This window comes from Oncorhynchus masou, chromosome 9, assembly GCF_036934945.1.
Source record: "Oncorhynchus masou masou isolate Uvic2021 chromosome 9, UVic_Omas_1.1, whole genome shotgun sequence".
Lineage (NCBI taxonomy): Eukaryota > Metazoa > Chordata > Actinopteri > Salmoniformes > Salmonidae > Oncorhynchus > Oncorhynchus masou.
In genome coordinates, this window is record NC_088220.1 from 25469236 (window position 1) to 25484824 (window position 15589).

Genomic DNA, 15589 nt, shown 5'->3' on the forward strand with positions numbered 1-15589 from the left:
AGACTGCCACAGGACAGAGAGCCCAATACACATGAAGAGAATATTATCATAAACATTCACAATGTACTTTTTCACATATTGCAGAGTTATAACATGTATGAAAGGGGTATTCCTGCAAATACGTGGTCAACAAGGGCTGTTTGAAAGGGGTCATATAAACTTGTCTTTTTTTCTGAAATGGGTCATAGAGGCACAGTAAAAGGTCAAGGTCAGCACACTTTCCATTTTCAACTAAAGTTTCCTTTATTCAGTCATTCATTCATAGAATATCTGGTTGCTATAAAACCTATGGTATAAAATACAATCATAGTTAAAGCGATAAATCAGCATCACTTTTTTTAATCGTCATAAAATAACCTGATAAATACACCAACTGCAGTACAACATGTTTTACCCTACACAGTACATCTAACATGAAATACCCTACACAGTACATCTAACATGTTTTACCCTACACAGTACATCTAACATGTTTTACCCTATACAGTACATGTAGTGAAACTGCCAAAACTACAATTCATATTATATCTTGCTCCTTTTCTTCTGCATATCACTCTTCCTATGAGATGTCAAGGTAGTGCCTCATGAAGACAATAGTTAGGTCAACACTGGCATTATGGGAGATGAAATACAATATAAAAGAAAGTGGGCATCATACATGGGATAAATAAGACAATGAAGCGCAGACAATCTTCAGAGAATGTGACAGATGTCCCCCACAATGCTGCATGACAGAAAATAGAATAAGATTGTGATGACGATGATGACCAACACACAACGACTCAACACAGAATAAGGATTCATGAAAGGGTAGTAAATTAAATTAAGTAGAATTATTATGGTGTCTTGAGAGACTAAACTGTAGCAGTATCATCCAGCCCTTTTCAACAGATTGGAGTGTAGATTAACAGTAATCCCCTCATGAGTAAACGTTTCCCTCAGAAGGATTAAAAAGGACTACAAGGCACAATGAATAGAGGCTGTATACAGTACATCAAAGCAAAGTGTGTACATCATAACACCATAAGTGTTATGATGTACATACATTGTACATCAATAGCGCTTTCTGGAATATTTCCTTACAATGTCCTAGCTATGGAGTACCTCAGTATGAGTCATAATACCCATAAAACCTAGCGGTCAAACAAAGAAATGGTTCCAATTGTTTTTTAGAAAAAATAAATAAATAAGGGCTGTGTTTCGGGTAGGCTTCCCTTGGCATTACATTTTGATAACCATGTAAATCTCTCTTGGACAAGGTGACTTTTATCAATATATTAGCCTGTATTTACCCCCACAAATGAAATACTATTTAGCTGCTAATGTGGCTATTAAAAAAAACTACAAATACCATGATGATCTGGACGAGACTGCCGAATCGAAGCAAAGGTAAGAATCTCTGGATTAACTCTCTAAAGTTAGCTACATTTTGTCATGAATAAATTGGCAACATTTCTTTAAAACGACAATTCTGTGAACTGTCTTGTGCAATACATTTTTTTCTTGATATAATACCTGTTAGTTGAGATGACATGCAGGAGCTTGCAGGGATATGTAGTATACTTTAATGCTAATTAGCATTTTCGAATCTGAGAGTAAATAGAGACGAATATATTGATAAAAGTCACCTTGTCCGAGAGAGATTTACATGGTTATCAAAACATCACACCAGGGTAAGCCTACACGAAACACAGACCTTATTTTAAGTGTTTCTAAAATCCCCTATGAGAAAAATGAATGGTGGAAAAACGATTGGAACCATTTCCCTGTTTGACCGCTAGGTTTTATGGATATTATGACACTTCCACTGTGGGGCTCTATAGGCTATTCTGTATAAAGGAATGCTATGGAATAGACTACACTTCCCAAGATACAAAGTGAAGATGATAGACTGCCACAGGACAGAGAGCCCAATACACATGAAGAGAATATTATCATAAACATTCACAATGTACTTTTTCACATATTGCAGAGTTATAAGCACTTCAATCTACCAAGTCAATGCATTATTCCTACATTTGGTGTTTTTGGCTCAACTGTTTGTGGACAAGGCACCAATTGGGTACAAGGCACTGTAGTGTATAGTCTCTTGCTTTGGAAACATTATTGGTGATAATGCTGCTGATTGTGGTCAAACAGTCGTGAGATTTACACACACACACACACACACACACACACACACACACACACACACACACACACACACACACACACACACACACACACACACACACACACACACACACACACACACACAATTGCACTTTTATGTATAAGCCTCCACTCAGTGTCTCTCTTGAGCAGAGTGTTATGGTATCTACTGCCTCCTGTCCTGTCTGCCTCCTGTCTGTCTGTCTGCTATTACTCCACAGTGACAGACTTGGCCAGGTTCCTGGGACAGTCCACCTGCAACCAGAGGAGAGAGACAGCCATTAAATCAGATCAATACTGATGAGTAAAGGAGACAAGACTACATACACATACAGCATAGGTATATGGCAGTGGAGGCTCCTCAGAAAAAGAAAAATAGTGAAACATTAAAAAAAGTTATGATTTTGAGATAAAACTATACTAAATATATTCACGTCTTTTGCAATGAAGGTCTACAGTAGCCTCAACAGCACTCTGTAGGGTAACACCATGGTGTAGCCGAGGACATCTACAGTAGTTTCCGGCCTCCTCTGGGTACATTGACTTCAATACAAAACCTAGGAGGCTCATGGTTCTCACCCCCTTCCATAGACTTATACAGTAATTATGACAACTTCTGGAGGACGTCCTCCAACATATCAGAGTTCTTGCATGAACTGACATGTTGTCCATCCAATCAAAGGATCAGAGAATGAATCTACTACTAAAAACATAAGCTACAGCTAGCTAGCACTGCAGTGCATAACATGTTGTCAGTAGTTCATTCAAAGAGAGGGAAAGACAATAGTTGAACAGTTTTGAACCAATTTCTTAAAAAATGAAGGAGAAGCAAGAGTGAGATAGAGAGAGAGAGCTAGCTATATATTTTTTTTCCACTTTCACTTAGCTACCAAATGCAGCTAGCTAGTTTAGCATACTCAAACATATGTTAGCTTGCTGACTATGGCTATCCAACATTGCATTTCTTCCAAGTCAAGGTAAGCTTTTGGTTTTATTCATTTATTGCCACCAGGGCCGCCAGTGTATCTGCTAAACTGCTTGCTGTTGACTATACACTGTACTGCATGATTGTAGCGGGTTTACTAACAGTTTAGTTCTAGTAGCTATGTTGTCTTTGACATTAGCTAACATTAGCTAATAGCTAATAACGATGTAGGCTGTGTATAGCGGTTTGCGGTTATGATATGAAGGTTTGACTTGGTCACATACAGCTGATGTGTTGTGCACTGAAGTCCACAAGCGAATATATAAGGTGAGGGGAGAGCACGTAGATGCGAGAAGGAATTATACAATGATCACATGTATCATGCTGTTTGTATGTGGCTGCTATGAAAGTGAACTGTGCTCGCATGTGTTCAGGGGTGTATTCATTCCACCGATTCTGTTGAAAAACGTTTCCTAAACGGAAGCATATGGAACAAAATGGGGTTAAACATTTTTTATTTTTTTATTTTACCTTTATTTAACCAGGCAAGTCAGTTAAGAACACATTCTTATTTTCAATGACGGCCTGGGAACAGTGGGTTAACTGCCTGTTCAGGGGCAGAACGACAGATTTGTACCTTGTCAGCTCGGGGGTTTAAACTCACAACCTTCCTGTTACTAGTCCAACGCTCTAACCACTAGGCTACCCTGCCACCCCACATACTTGAATTAGTCCAATAGAAACTCTCGCTAGATGCAGGCAAAATTGTGCAAGGCGGTATTGAAAGTGTCAATGTCTGTCACCTTGATTATTAAAATGTCTCTCGACCTGTGCACCTACGTTGTAAACTTTCATACATAGGCTAGGTTGTAGCAACCTCATGATGGGTTCAGGATGTGAGTATCATGCAGCGGCCTAAACCTATCAATGTTACATTGAGCTGGGTGACTGGAATATGAATGACAGTCATCCAATATGCTGTAATAAAAAAACAAATAATGATCCTCCCTCATCTTAAACGGCACTGACCGCCACTGGTGTGTGGGTGGTTGATTTAGTGTGTACTTGTAACCGTTGATTTTGATGCTTTTAGTAATGACATTGAAATAAAACATATTCAAATCTAGGTAATTAAAGTCCATAAGGGAAGAGCAGGTAGTGGTAGACTCACGTCGTATCCCCGCAGCACGGCCAGGTGGAAGGACAGGAGCTGCAGAGGGATGACACTGAGGATGCCCTGGAGACAGTCCACTGTGTGAGGCAGCTCAATGGTCTTATACGCATTTTGAGATATCTCCTGGTCGTCCTGGCAGCACAGGATAATCGGCCGCCCCTGAACGGGAAGGAGAGAAAGACAGAGCGGTTTACAGAAGTATATCGATCAATTCATTTGAATTCATTATTCAAAGCTTTTGATAGTGAGGCTGTGTGTGTGTTATTCGTTTTTTTGCGTGTGTACTGCGCAGTTAAGTAATGGGTGTGCATACGAGATGGGTATTCAGTTGTGTCTACGTGCATTTGAATATGTGATGTGAGGAATGACACGTACCGATCTGGCTGTGACCTGCTGCAGTGCGTTCTGACACTTGGTGTAGCAGGCATCTTTCATGATGATCATGATGACGGGCATGTGCTTGTCAATCAGAGCCAGAGGGCCGTGCTTCAGCTCCCCAGCCAGGATGCCCTCTGAATGCATGTACGTGATTTCCTTGATTTTCTGTTTGGGAAGAATCCATCAGTGACATAACATAATCAATAGTCTATAATTCATATAGATTAACAGGTATGTCAATATAAAGTGAGATGTTTAATGATATATAAAGGAGCGAAAAATAGGAGTAAAAGCAAAACATTGCCCCTAGAAACTGATTTAACGTCAGTTTGGCAAGTTAACTATAATGGTTTAGGGTCAGGATTTAGGGTGGGTAAGCTGATCGTAGATCTGTCCTCACCAGTGCCCCCTCCAGACAGGTGGCATAGTTGAAGCCTCGTCCCATGACCAGCAGAGACTTCTGCTGATACAGCTCATCTGCTATGGACTTGATCTTATTATCCAGAGTCAGAACCTTCTTGATCATGTCTGAGAGAGAGAGAAGAGAGAGAGACAGAGAGGGCAAGGGAGAGCGAAAGGAGGAGGGAGAGAGGGTTTGGTTCACTCTCATTCATCTATTTTGTTCACTCAATCCATTTTGTAACACCTGGCAGTAATCTATTGGCTATAGTGTGTGATGGTTACAGATACAGTTTTGTTTTACTGAGCTGGTTTATAGTGTTAATCTGTCATTCTACATAGCTTTCATAGAGGAACTCACCAGGGAGAATCCTAAGTCCATTGATGATCTCCAGCCTCCTCGGCTGCAGGGAGATCCTGTCCTCACTCATCATCAGACCAAACATGATGAGAGCCACAAACTGGCTGGTGTAGGCCTTGGTGCTGGCCACACCGATCTCTGGACCGGCGTTGATGTGCACCCCACAGTCTGTGTCTCTGGAGATGGAGGAGCCCACTGTGTTGGTGACCCCCACGGTCAGAGCTCCTCTATCCTTACAGTACCTCAGAGCCATCAGAGTGTCTGCTGTCTCACCTGAGTGGGGAAGGAGGGAGATAACCAAGGCATGTCATCATTCATACGAGCAAAACACACTAGAATTCTCCCTTACTCAACAGATTACCCACAGTATCCATCTAGTCTCCACCAGAGAGTTCTCTCTATTAGAACATCTAGTCTCCACCAGAGAGAGAGTTCTCTCTATTAGAACATCTAGTCTCCACCAGAGAGAGAGTTCTCTCTATTAGAACATCTAGTCTCCACCAGAGAGAGTTCTCTCTATTAGAACATCCAGTCTCCACCAGAGAGAGTTCTCTCTATTAGAACATCCAGTCTCCACCAGAGAGTTATCTCTATTAGAACATCTAATCTCCACCAGAGAGTTCTCTATATTAGAACATCCAATCTCCACCAGAGTTCTCTCTATTAGAACATCTAGTCTCCACCAGAGGGTTTTCTCTATTAGAACATCTAGTCTCCACCAGAGAGTTCTCTCTATTAGAGTATCTAGTCTCCACCAGAGAGTTCTCTCTATTAGAACATCTAGTTTCCACCAGAGAGAGTTCTCTCTATTAGAACATCTAGTCTCCACCAGAGAGAGTTCTCTCTATTAGAACATCCAGTCTCCACCAGAGAGTTATCTCTATTAGAACATCTAGTCTACACCAGAGAGTTCTCTCTATTAGAACATCCAATCTCTACCAGAGTTCTCTCTATTAGAACATCTAGTCTCCACCAGAGTTCTCTCTATTAGAACATCTAGTCTCCACCAGAGAGAGAGTTTTATGAAACACCAGCAATACAAAAATGTGTAGCAGATTAATCGCTCTGAGGAATTACCTGATTGGCTGATGTAGAAGCAGACATCATCTCTGAAGACGGGTGTGTTGCGGTCCAGGAAGTCACTAGCCAGTTCCACCATGACAGGAAGCTCTGTCAGCTCCTCCAGAATCTGTCTGGTCTGGAGAGAGAGAGAGAAAGAGAAAGAGAAGAGAGAGAGAGAGAGAGAGAGAGAGAGAAGAGAAAGAGAGAGAGACTCATCCTTATCATAATTACAATGGTCATCATCATCTTTTCTTTCTCCTCCTCTTCCTCAATCACACTTCTGGTTGGTTCACTTACAGCCACGGCAGCGTGGAAGCTGGTTCCACAGCCAATCACGATGAGGCGTCTGCAGCGTTTGATCTCCTTCAGGTGGTCCTTCAGCCCTCCCAGGATCACTGAGAACAAGACAGGACAGGAGAGGGGAGACCATCAGCATTCATATTAAGTCCAAGGAGGTAAGAGGGGTAACTATGAGCCTCTTTACATCACACTACGTTGACGACACAAAGTAAACAAGCATATCAAAGTTCCAGAGTGGGATCTCTGCTACTTTTAGAGTTATGATCTAATTTGTAAGTGTTACCAACAGAGTGAATGTGAAAATGGATTCAAAATGGTCATCCTCTGCTGGTGATTTGCAGAATGTGCCATGACACAAGTGAAAGGGGGACTGTGATTGGTTACATTGACAACGACGTTTGTCTATATAAAATGGGCCATAACTTTAACACAGGAAGAGATCCCACTCTGGAACGTTGATATGCCCATAGAGTATATTATGTTCAACAATATAGTGAAACAATTTGCCAATTCAATATTCATGTTTCACGGAGCTGGTTTATAATGTTAATGTGTCATTCTATATGGCACACAAATTGGATGCAGTCTATCACAGTGCCATCCATTTTGTCACCAAAGTATAATATACTACCCACCACTGCGACCTGTATGATCTCGTTGGCTGGCCCTCGCCTCATACTCATCGCCAAACCCACTGGCTCCAGGCCATCTACAAGACCCTGCTAGGTAAAGTCCTCCCTTATCTCAGCTCACTGGTCACCATAGCAGCACCCACCGGTAGCACGCGCTCCAGCAGGTAAATCTCACTGGTCACCCCCAAAACCAATTCTTCCTTTGGCAGCCTCTCCTTCCAGTTCTCTGCTGCCAATTACTGGAACAAACTGCAAAATTCTCTGAAGCTAGAGACTCTTACCTCCCTCACTAGCTTTAAGCACCAGCTGTCAAAGCAGCTCACAGATCACTGCACCTGTACATACAGTAGATCATCTGTAAATAGCCCATCCAATCTACCTCATCCTCATACTGTAGTTATTTATTTATCTTGCTCCTTTGCGCCCCAGTATCTCAAATTGCACATTTATCTTCAGCACATTCTACCATTCTAGTGTTTAATTGCCATATTGTAATTACTTTGCCACCACGGCCTATTTATTGCCTTGCCTCTCTTATCCCACCTCATTTGCACATGCTGTATATAGATCTTTCTACTGTATTATTGATTGTATGTTTGTTTTCCATGTATAACTCTGTGCTGTTGTATGTGTCGAACTGCTTTGCTTTATCTTGGCCAGGACGCAGTTGTAAATGAGAACTTGTTCTCAACTAGCCTACCTGGTTACATAAAGGTGAAATAAAAAAATAAAAAATGTTTATAGTTTTCTGGATTCATAAATTAATGTTTAAAAAAACTAACATCGGAAATCAAAATACTAATCATATTACAGAGCGAGCAGTAAAGCCTCATATGACATACATGTTTTCTTTGTGGCACCTACAGATGAAAAACTATGGAGTCTTAAAGGAGGCCTGCAATAAATATGCTAACTTTGATGAATTAATACTCAATTATGCTTTAAAATACAAACGTCAAATATTCCTTCCTCCAAAGGACCCTTCTATGGATTACAATTTGTGAAACCCTCCCCCCAAATCTTAGTATTCTTTTTGTCTTTTTAACCTATGCTTGCCTCCGTGACTTGCTGTGCTAATATTGATTGAAGATACGGCACCATCGACATCCCGGAACAACAGAGTGACATCATTCAGAATATCACATCACAATGGTAAGCTACCTTTGTTGGTGTGAAAACAGATCCGTCCCCTCATGGTGTTGAAGACAGACTCTGGCTGCTCAAAGATCTCCTTTTGCATAAATGCCTCAAAGTTACCTGCACAGAAAGAGAGAGAGATGAGGGACACGGAGCATGATGACTGTTTTTCAATCTCACAGCACAGTGGTTTAGGTTCTCCCTAACGTCAGCAGGGGGAGATCTTGCTCTCCTGTTCTTAGAGCTTGTGACTGCATTGAAGTATGGTTAACCATGGGCCTGTCTCTCTGTAAATCAGACTACGTTTCTCAGGTATGACACAATACCCTTTCTTTGATCTCTGTGTGAATAGGAAGGTGTGTTGGTATTGACCACTTCAGGTATATGATCTCTGTGTGAATAGGAAGGTGTATTGGTATTGACCACTCCAGGTATATGATCTCTGTGTGAATAGGAAGGTGTATTGGTATTGACCACTCCAGGTATATGATCTCTGTGTGAATAGGAAGGTGTATTGGTATTGACCACTCCAGGTATATGATTTCTGTGTGAATAGGAAGGTGTATTGGTATTGACCACTTCAGTTATATGATCTCTGTGTGAATAGGAAGGTGTATTGGTATTGACCACTTCAGTTATATGATCTCTGTGTGAATAGGAAGGTGTATTGGTATTGACCACTTCAGGTATATGATCTCTGTGTGAATAGGAAGGTGTATTGGTATTGACCACTTCAGGTATATGATCTCTGTGTGAATAGGAAGGTATGCTGGTATTGACCACTTCAGGTATATGATCTCTGTGTGAATAGGAAGGTGTATTGGTATTGACCACTTCAGGTATATGATCTCTGTGTCAATAGGAAGGTGTATTGGTATTGACCACTTCAGGTATATAAACTCTGTGTGAATAGGAAGGTGTATTGGTATTGACCACTTCAGGTATATTATCTCTTTGTGAATAGGATGGTGTATTGGTATTGACCACTTCAGGTATATGATCTCTGTGTGAATAGGAAGGTGTATTGGTATTGACCACTTCAGGTATATGATCTCTGTGTGAATAGGAAGGTATGTTGGTATTGACCACTTCAGGTATATGATCTCTGTGTGAATAGGAAGGTGTATTGGTATTGACCACTTCAGGTATATGATCTCTTTGTGAATAGGAAGGTGTATTGGTATTGACCACTTCAGGTATATGATCTCTGTGTGAATAGGAAGGTGTATTGGTATTGACCACTTTAGGTATATGATCTCTGTGTGAATAGGATGGTGTATTGGTATTGACCACTTCAGGTATATGATCTCTGTGTGAATAGGAAGGTGTATTGGTATTGACCACTTCAGGTATATGATCTCTGTGTGAATAGGAAGGTGTGTTGGTATTGACCACTTCAGGTATGTGATCTCTGTGTGAATAGGAAGGTGTATTGGTATTCACCACTTCGGGTGTATGATCTCTGTGTGAATAGGAAGGTGTATTGGTATTGACCACTTCGGGTGTATGATCTCTGTGTGAATAGGAAGGTGTATTGGTATTGACCACTCCAGGTATTTGTTACCCTTAGGCACACAGATCTACAATGAGGTTTCGCCTACCCTCCTCATATCCTAACCTGGCACAAAACAGATCTTACATTACTGTGTAGGGCCTGGGACACTATATCCTACTCCAAGTAAACTCCTAGGTTGCCACGGCAATGAGCCCTATGATTAACCTCTGACCTTTCATAATCTCCTGTAGTTCCATCTGGAGGGTCTGGATTGCCCGGACTGGATTCTCCCCTGCCAGGCTGTTCAGCCTATGGAGGGACAACTTGCCCCCGACCACTGCTGCAATGTCATCATCCTCCAGGTAGATCACCTTGTTGGTGTGCTCTATGATGGCACTGGGCAGGGACAGGTGGGAGCATAAGACAAGCACACAAGCATGCATGCACACACACAAACGCACACACCTAGGGCTTCCAGCTCACCTGGCGTCGGAGGCAAAGTAGTACTCTACAGCCTTGCCGTCTCCAGCTGAATTCACAGCAGTGGAGTTGTCTGGCTTATCTGGCCGGTTGTGGCTGTTCTTATCCTGGACCCCCTCCTTGAACAGACCTACAGGACAGAGGGCAGGGGTCATGGTTCAGACTGGGTCAGGGTAAACAACACTTCTTGCTTTACTTGAACTTTTCACCTAGACTGTTTAAGTCATTTGTAATTAACTAGTGACTGCTTGTGACATGCATATAACTGCTTATACTGTATGTCATGATCATGATGGTGGCTACTGGTGTGTTTGGTGTGTTAACAGACATATTCAATCAACCCTATCCCAGTGTGCTGTGCCCACATGCTTCAAGAGGGCCACCACTGTTCCTGTCCCCAAGAAAGCTAAGGTAACTGAGCTAAACGACTACCGCCCCGTAGCACTCACTTCCGTCATCATGAAGTGCTTTGAGAGACGAGTCAAGGACCATATCACCTCCACCCGACCTGTCACCCTAGACCCACTCCAATTTGCCTACCGCCCCAATAGGTCCACAGACAACAAATTCGCAATCACACTGCACACTGCCCTATCCAATCTGGAGAAAGAAGACTAACTATGTAAGAATGCTATTCATTGACTACAGCTCAGCATTTAACACCATAGTACCCTCCAAACTCGTCATCAAGCTCGAGACCCTGGGTCTCGACCCCGCCCTGTACAACTGGGTCCTGGACTTTCTAACGGGCCACCCCCAGGTGGTGAGAGTAGGTAACAACATCTCCACCCCACTGATCCTCAACACTGGGGCCCCACAAGAGTGTGTTAACCTCTCCTCTCCTGTACTCCCTGTTCACCCATGACTGAGTGGCCACGCACACCTCCAACTCAATCATCAAGTTTGCAGACACTATAGTGGTGGGCTTGATTACCAACAATGACAAGACGGCCTACAGGGAGGAGATGAGGGCCCTCGGAGTGTGGTGTCAGGAAAATAACCTCACACTCAACATCAACAAAACAATGGAGATGATCGTGGACTTCAGGAAACAGCAGAGGGAGCACCCCCCTATCCACATCGACGGGACAGTAGTGGAGGAGATGGAAAATTTTAAGTTCCTCGGCACACACATCACGGACAAACTGAATTGGTAAACCCACACAGACAGCATGGTGAAGAAGGCGCAGCAGCGCCTCTTCAACCTCAGGAGGCTGAAGAAATTCGGCTTGTCACCGAAAAGCACTCACAAACTTTTACAGACGCACAATCGAGAGCATCCTGTCGGGCTGTATCACCGCCTGGTACGGCAACTGCTCCTCCCACAACCGCAAAACTCTCCAGAGGGTAGTGAGGTCTGCACAACGCATCACCGGGGGAAAACTACCTGCCCTCCAGGACACCTACACCACCCGATGTTACAGGAAAGCCAAAAAGATCATCAAGGACAACAACCACCTAGCCACTGCCTGTTCACCCCGCTATCATCCAGAAGGCGAGGTCAGTACAGGTGCATCAAAGCTGGGACCGAGAGACTGAAAAACAGCTTCTACCTGAAGGCCATCAGACTGTTAAACAGCCATCACTAACATTGAGTGGCTGCTGCCAACATACTGAATCGAATCTCTAGCCACCTTAATAATTAATAATTGGATGTAATACATGTATCACTAGTCACTTTAAACAATGCCACTTTATATAATGTTTACATACCCTACATTACTCATCTCATATGTATATACTGAACTCTATACCATCTACTGCATCTGGCCTATGCTGCACTGCCATCGCTCATCCATGTATTTATATCTACATATTCCTCTTATTCATTCCTTTACACTTGTGTGTATAATTAGTTGTTGTGAAATTGTTATATTTCTTGTTAGATATTACTGCACAGTCGGAACTAGAAGCACAAGCATTTCGCTACACTCGCATTAACATCTGCAAAACATGTGTATGTGCCCAATACAATTTGATTTGTTTTGATTTGATACTTAGCCTTCAAGGTGGAGGGTTCAAGTAAAGTGCTGTAAACTAACGATTGCAAGTGTGAACAGTGAACAATGACAAACAGAGAGGGATTTAATCAACAACCCAATGATTTAAACCAAAACATGACAGGTGGGATGAGAGTTCATGATCGGGATTGACAGAGGAGAGGAGTCAAGGGTCCTTTGACCACCAATAAACAAGCTAATCATATGTTTACATTGGTTCATCTCAGAAGATTCTGGAATCAATAACCAGGTGGATATGGGGGTTCAATTTGCAATCTGTATTGATTTGTCCATGGTATTTATGAGGTGACTCACACACAGTGACCTTGGTCCTTTGTCACAGTTACAGTTACAGGATTTTTAGTCCCTAATAGTGATAAGTGACATCTCCTTGTTTCCTTGTTTCTTTCCTTCATCTGCAATCAACAGGCGAAAAGACATTTCCATCCACTATGTTGCTTTCACCTATCTTGTGTTTTTAGATGAGAGGAGATGAGGGAAAGGAGCAGAGAGGAGGAAGCCACTTTATAGCATTGAGATGCAACCCAGTGTCCTCCTACCCTTCCGGGTTCCTTTCTCATTGGGCCTCAGACTTTGGACTGCAGCAGGATACATCACTATTAAAGTGGAGCTGGGCTAAGTTAACAGATAGCAGGGTGAAGACAGTCAACACGTCTACGGGCTATTCTCTAGATAGCTGACACACACAGAGAACGCAGAACTCTCATTAACTGGCCAATGAGTATGTAAGGAGCAGATTCTTTATAACATGCATATCAAGATCAATTTGAAATCTATCATTTGGAGAGGGCTGTCCTACTCCTCGTTTCTAGGTAATAGTTAGAGGATGAGGATTCAGCACCCTATTCATCAGAAGAAAGGGCGCTTTAGAGACAGAATGTCATATTGTTATGTTATTAACCTGACACTACTTTCCACTGAGTGTGATCATGATGTTAACCTATAATAACCTATAGAGGTTCCACACAGTATTGGCAGCATTTCCACAAGAAGCAAGAGTCTCATTTCTCATAACCATCATTTTTGTGATTCTGCATCATTTTTGCACAAGTAGACAATCATTTAACAGTGGAATCATTGGAGACGTGTGTCTGATTAAAGGGATTCTGATTGTTGTTAGTCATGCAACTCTTATGAGGCGGTTCAATCCAATCAGAGGTCAGAACCCACAACACCCACGTGTTTATTTGGTAGTTAGCGCACCTACGGGCTCAGCAGCCCCCTGTCGCTCTGTAGACACTGGGGTGACTGCACAGCCCCTCAGGACAGAGTAGTATGGTGCTACGGATAGGACAGGGTTAGGGTTAGGATACTGTTAGGGTTAGGAGAGATACAGATACTGTTAGGTTTAGGACAGATACAGATACTGCTCACAGTAACTACTGCTACTGTTAGGGTTAGGACAGATACAGATACTGTTAGGTTTAGGACAGATACAGATACTGCTCACAGTAACTACTGCTACTGTTAGGGTTAGGACAGATACAGATACTGTTAGGTTTAGGACAGATACAGATACTGCTCACAGTAACTACTGCTACTGTTAGGGTTAGGACAGATACAGATACTGTTAGGTTTAGGACAGATACAGATACTGCTCACAGTAACTACTGCTACTGTTAGGGTTAGGACAGATACAGATACTGTTAGGGTTAGGACAGATACAGATACTGCTCACAGTAAGTACTGCTACTGTTAGGGTTATGACAGATACAGATACTGCTCACAGTAAGTATTGCTACTGTTAGGGTTATGACAGATACAGATACTGCTCACAGTAAGTATTGCTACTGCTTTGGTTAGGACAGATATGGGTACTGCTCACAGTAAGTACTGCTACTGTTAGGGTTAGGACACAGTTACTTAATTGATTGATTAGGTTGGTTAGTTTGTGATGCAAGGGTTTACTCCTACTGACCTGAATCATGACTTGAGATACAGACATATAACCTCATTAATAGCAATGCATGATGTATGTGTCAGTTCCAGTTACACACTCGTGTCTCAAGTTAGAGATCCGACCATGAATATTATGGAACAGAACGTGTTCAGATGCGTTAACTAACACAGTCAGGTTTCTGTGAGGACAGTGGGCAGACAGCGAGGTTGGAGAACACTGTGAAGTGAGAACGTCAGCTGGAGAAGAGGCTTGGGAGTGAGGAACAGAGCTCACCACTGTTGTACTGGATCGGGATGTGCTCTGCGGAAAGCTCATACTTGCTCCGCACACCAATGAGAAGTGGACTTCCTCTCCTGAAGGAGAGAGAGAGAAAGGGGAATGATAGGGGGATGATAGGGGAATGAGAGGGGGATGGGGATGAAGGGGAAAGACAGAGGGGATAGAAGGGGAGAAATGGTTAGATTTCTATCTTGTGTGAGAGAACACAAACGAGCACACAGTGTAATGTCTTAAAAAATGTCCTGTGAGTGTAACATTTCCCTCAGCAGGGGAACATGAGCTGGGATTGGTCTCCACACCTCAGCTGAACTCTTTCTCCCGAGTGTCGCTGTTGAATGACTCCCATTGTTCACTCCACGATAATGAAGTACCTGGAGCACTCCTCGCTCTCTCTCCTTTTTCTCCTCTGTGTGTCTCTGTCATACTATCTCTTACTTTTACTCTGCCTGTCTGTCCCCTAATTCACCTCTCCCCCTCCTCCTCTTCCTCGTTCCCTCTGTCTCTCTCTTGTTTTCTAGCAGGTTCCTGCTCCTTGTCCTCCCTCTCCCCTACATGTGTTTGAGTCAGTTCCTGCTCCTTGTCCTCCCTCTCCCCTACATGTGTTTGAGTCAGTTCCTGCTCCTTGTCTTCCCTCTCCCCTACATGTGTTTGAGTCAGTTCCTGCTCCTTGTCCTCCCTCTCCCCTACATGTGTTTGAGTCAGTTCCTGCTCCTTGTCCTCCCTCTCCCCTACATGTGTTTGAGTCAGTTCCTGCTCCTTGTCTTCCCTCTCCCCTACATGTGTTTGAGTCAGTTCCTGCTCCTTGTCCTCCCTCTCCCCTACATGTGTTTGAGTCAGTTCCTGCTCCTTGTCCTCACTCTCCCCTACATGTGTTTGAGTCAGTTCCTGCTCCTTG

The 15589-nt window shown here is 42.9% G+C and overlaps 1 protein-coding gene across 2 annotated transcripts in view; it reads right to left on the reverse strand.

Annotated features, from left to right (window-relative positions):
• Nucleotides 1-218: 218 nt before the first annotated feature.
• The window catches only part of LOC135545724 (glutamine--fructose-6-phosphate aminotransferase [isomerizing] 2-like), a 41288-nt gene continuing 25917 nt past the window's right edge, over nucleotides 219-15589 (reverse strand). Inside the window, exons 8-19 of one of the 2 annotated variants that reach the window (XM_064973540.1) lie at nucleotides 14689-14768; nucleotides 13719-13796; nucleotides 10498-10624; nucleotides 10247-10410; nucleotides 8544-8639; nucleotides 6748-6845; nucleotides 6466-6586; nucleotides 5389-5661; nucleotides 5029-5156; nucleotides 4626-4793; nucleotides 4248-4409; nucleotides 219-2406 (exon numbers count right to left, since the gene is read on the reverse strand). In XM_064973540.1, coding sequence (XP_064829612.1) covers nucleotides 2362-2406; nucleotides 4248-4409; nucleotides 4626-4793; nucleotides 5029-5156; nucleotides 5389-5661; nucleotides 6466-6586; nucleotides 6748-6845; nucleotides 8544-8639; nucleotides 10247-10410; nucleotides 10498-10624; nucleotides 13719-13796; nucleotides 14689-14768 — 1540 coding nt within the window. In that variant the 3' untranslated portion in view covers nucleotides 219-2361. The remainder of the gene's footprint in view (nucleotides 2407-4247; nucleotides 4410-4625; nucleotides 4794-5028; nucleotides 5157-5388; nucleotides 5662-6465; nucleotides 6587-6747; nucleotides 6846-8543; nucleotides 8640-10246; nucleotides 10411-10497; nucleotides 10625-13718; nucleotides 13797-14688; nucleotides 14769-15589) is intronic. The other variant, XM_064973541.1, reaches the window with a different exon arrangement.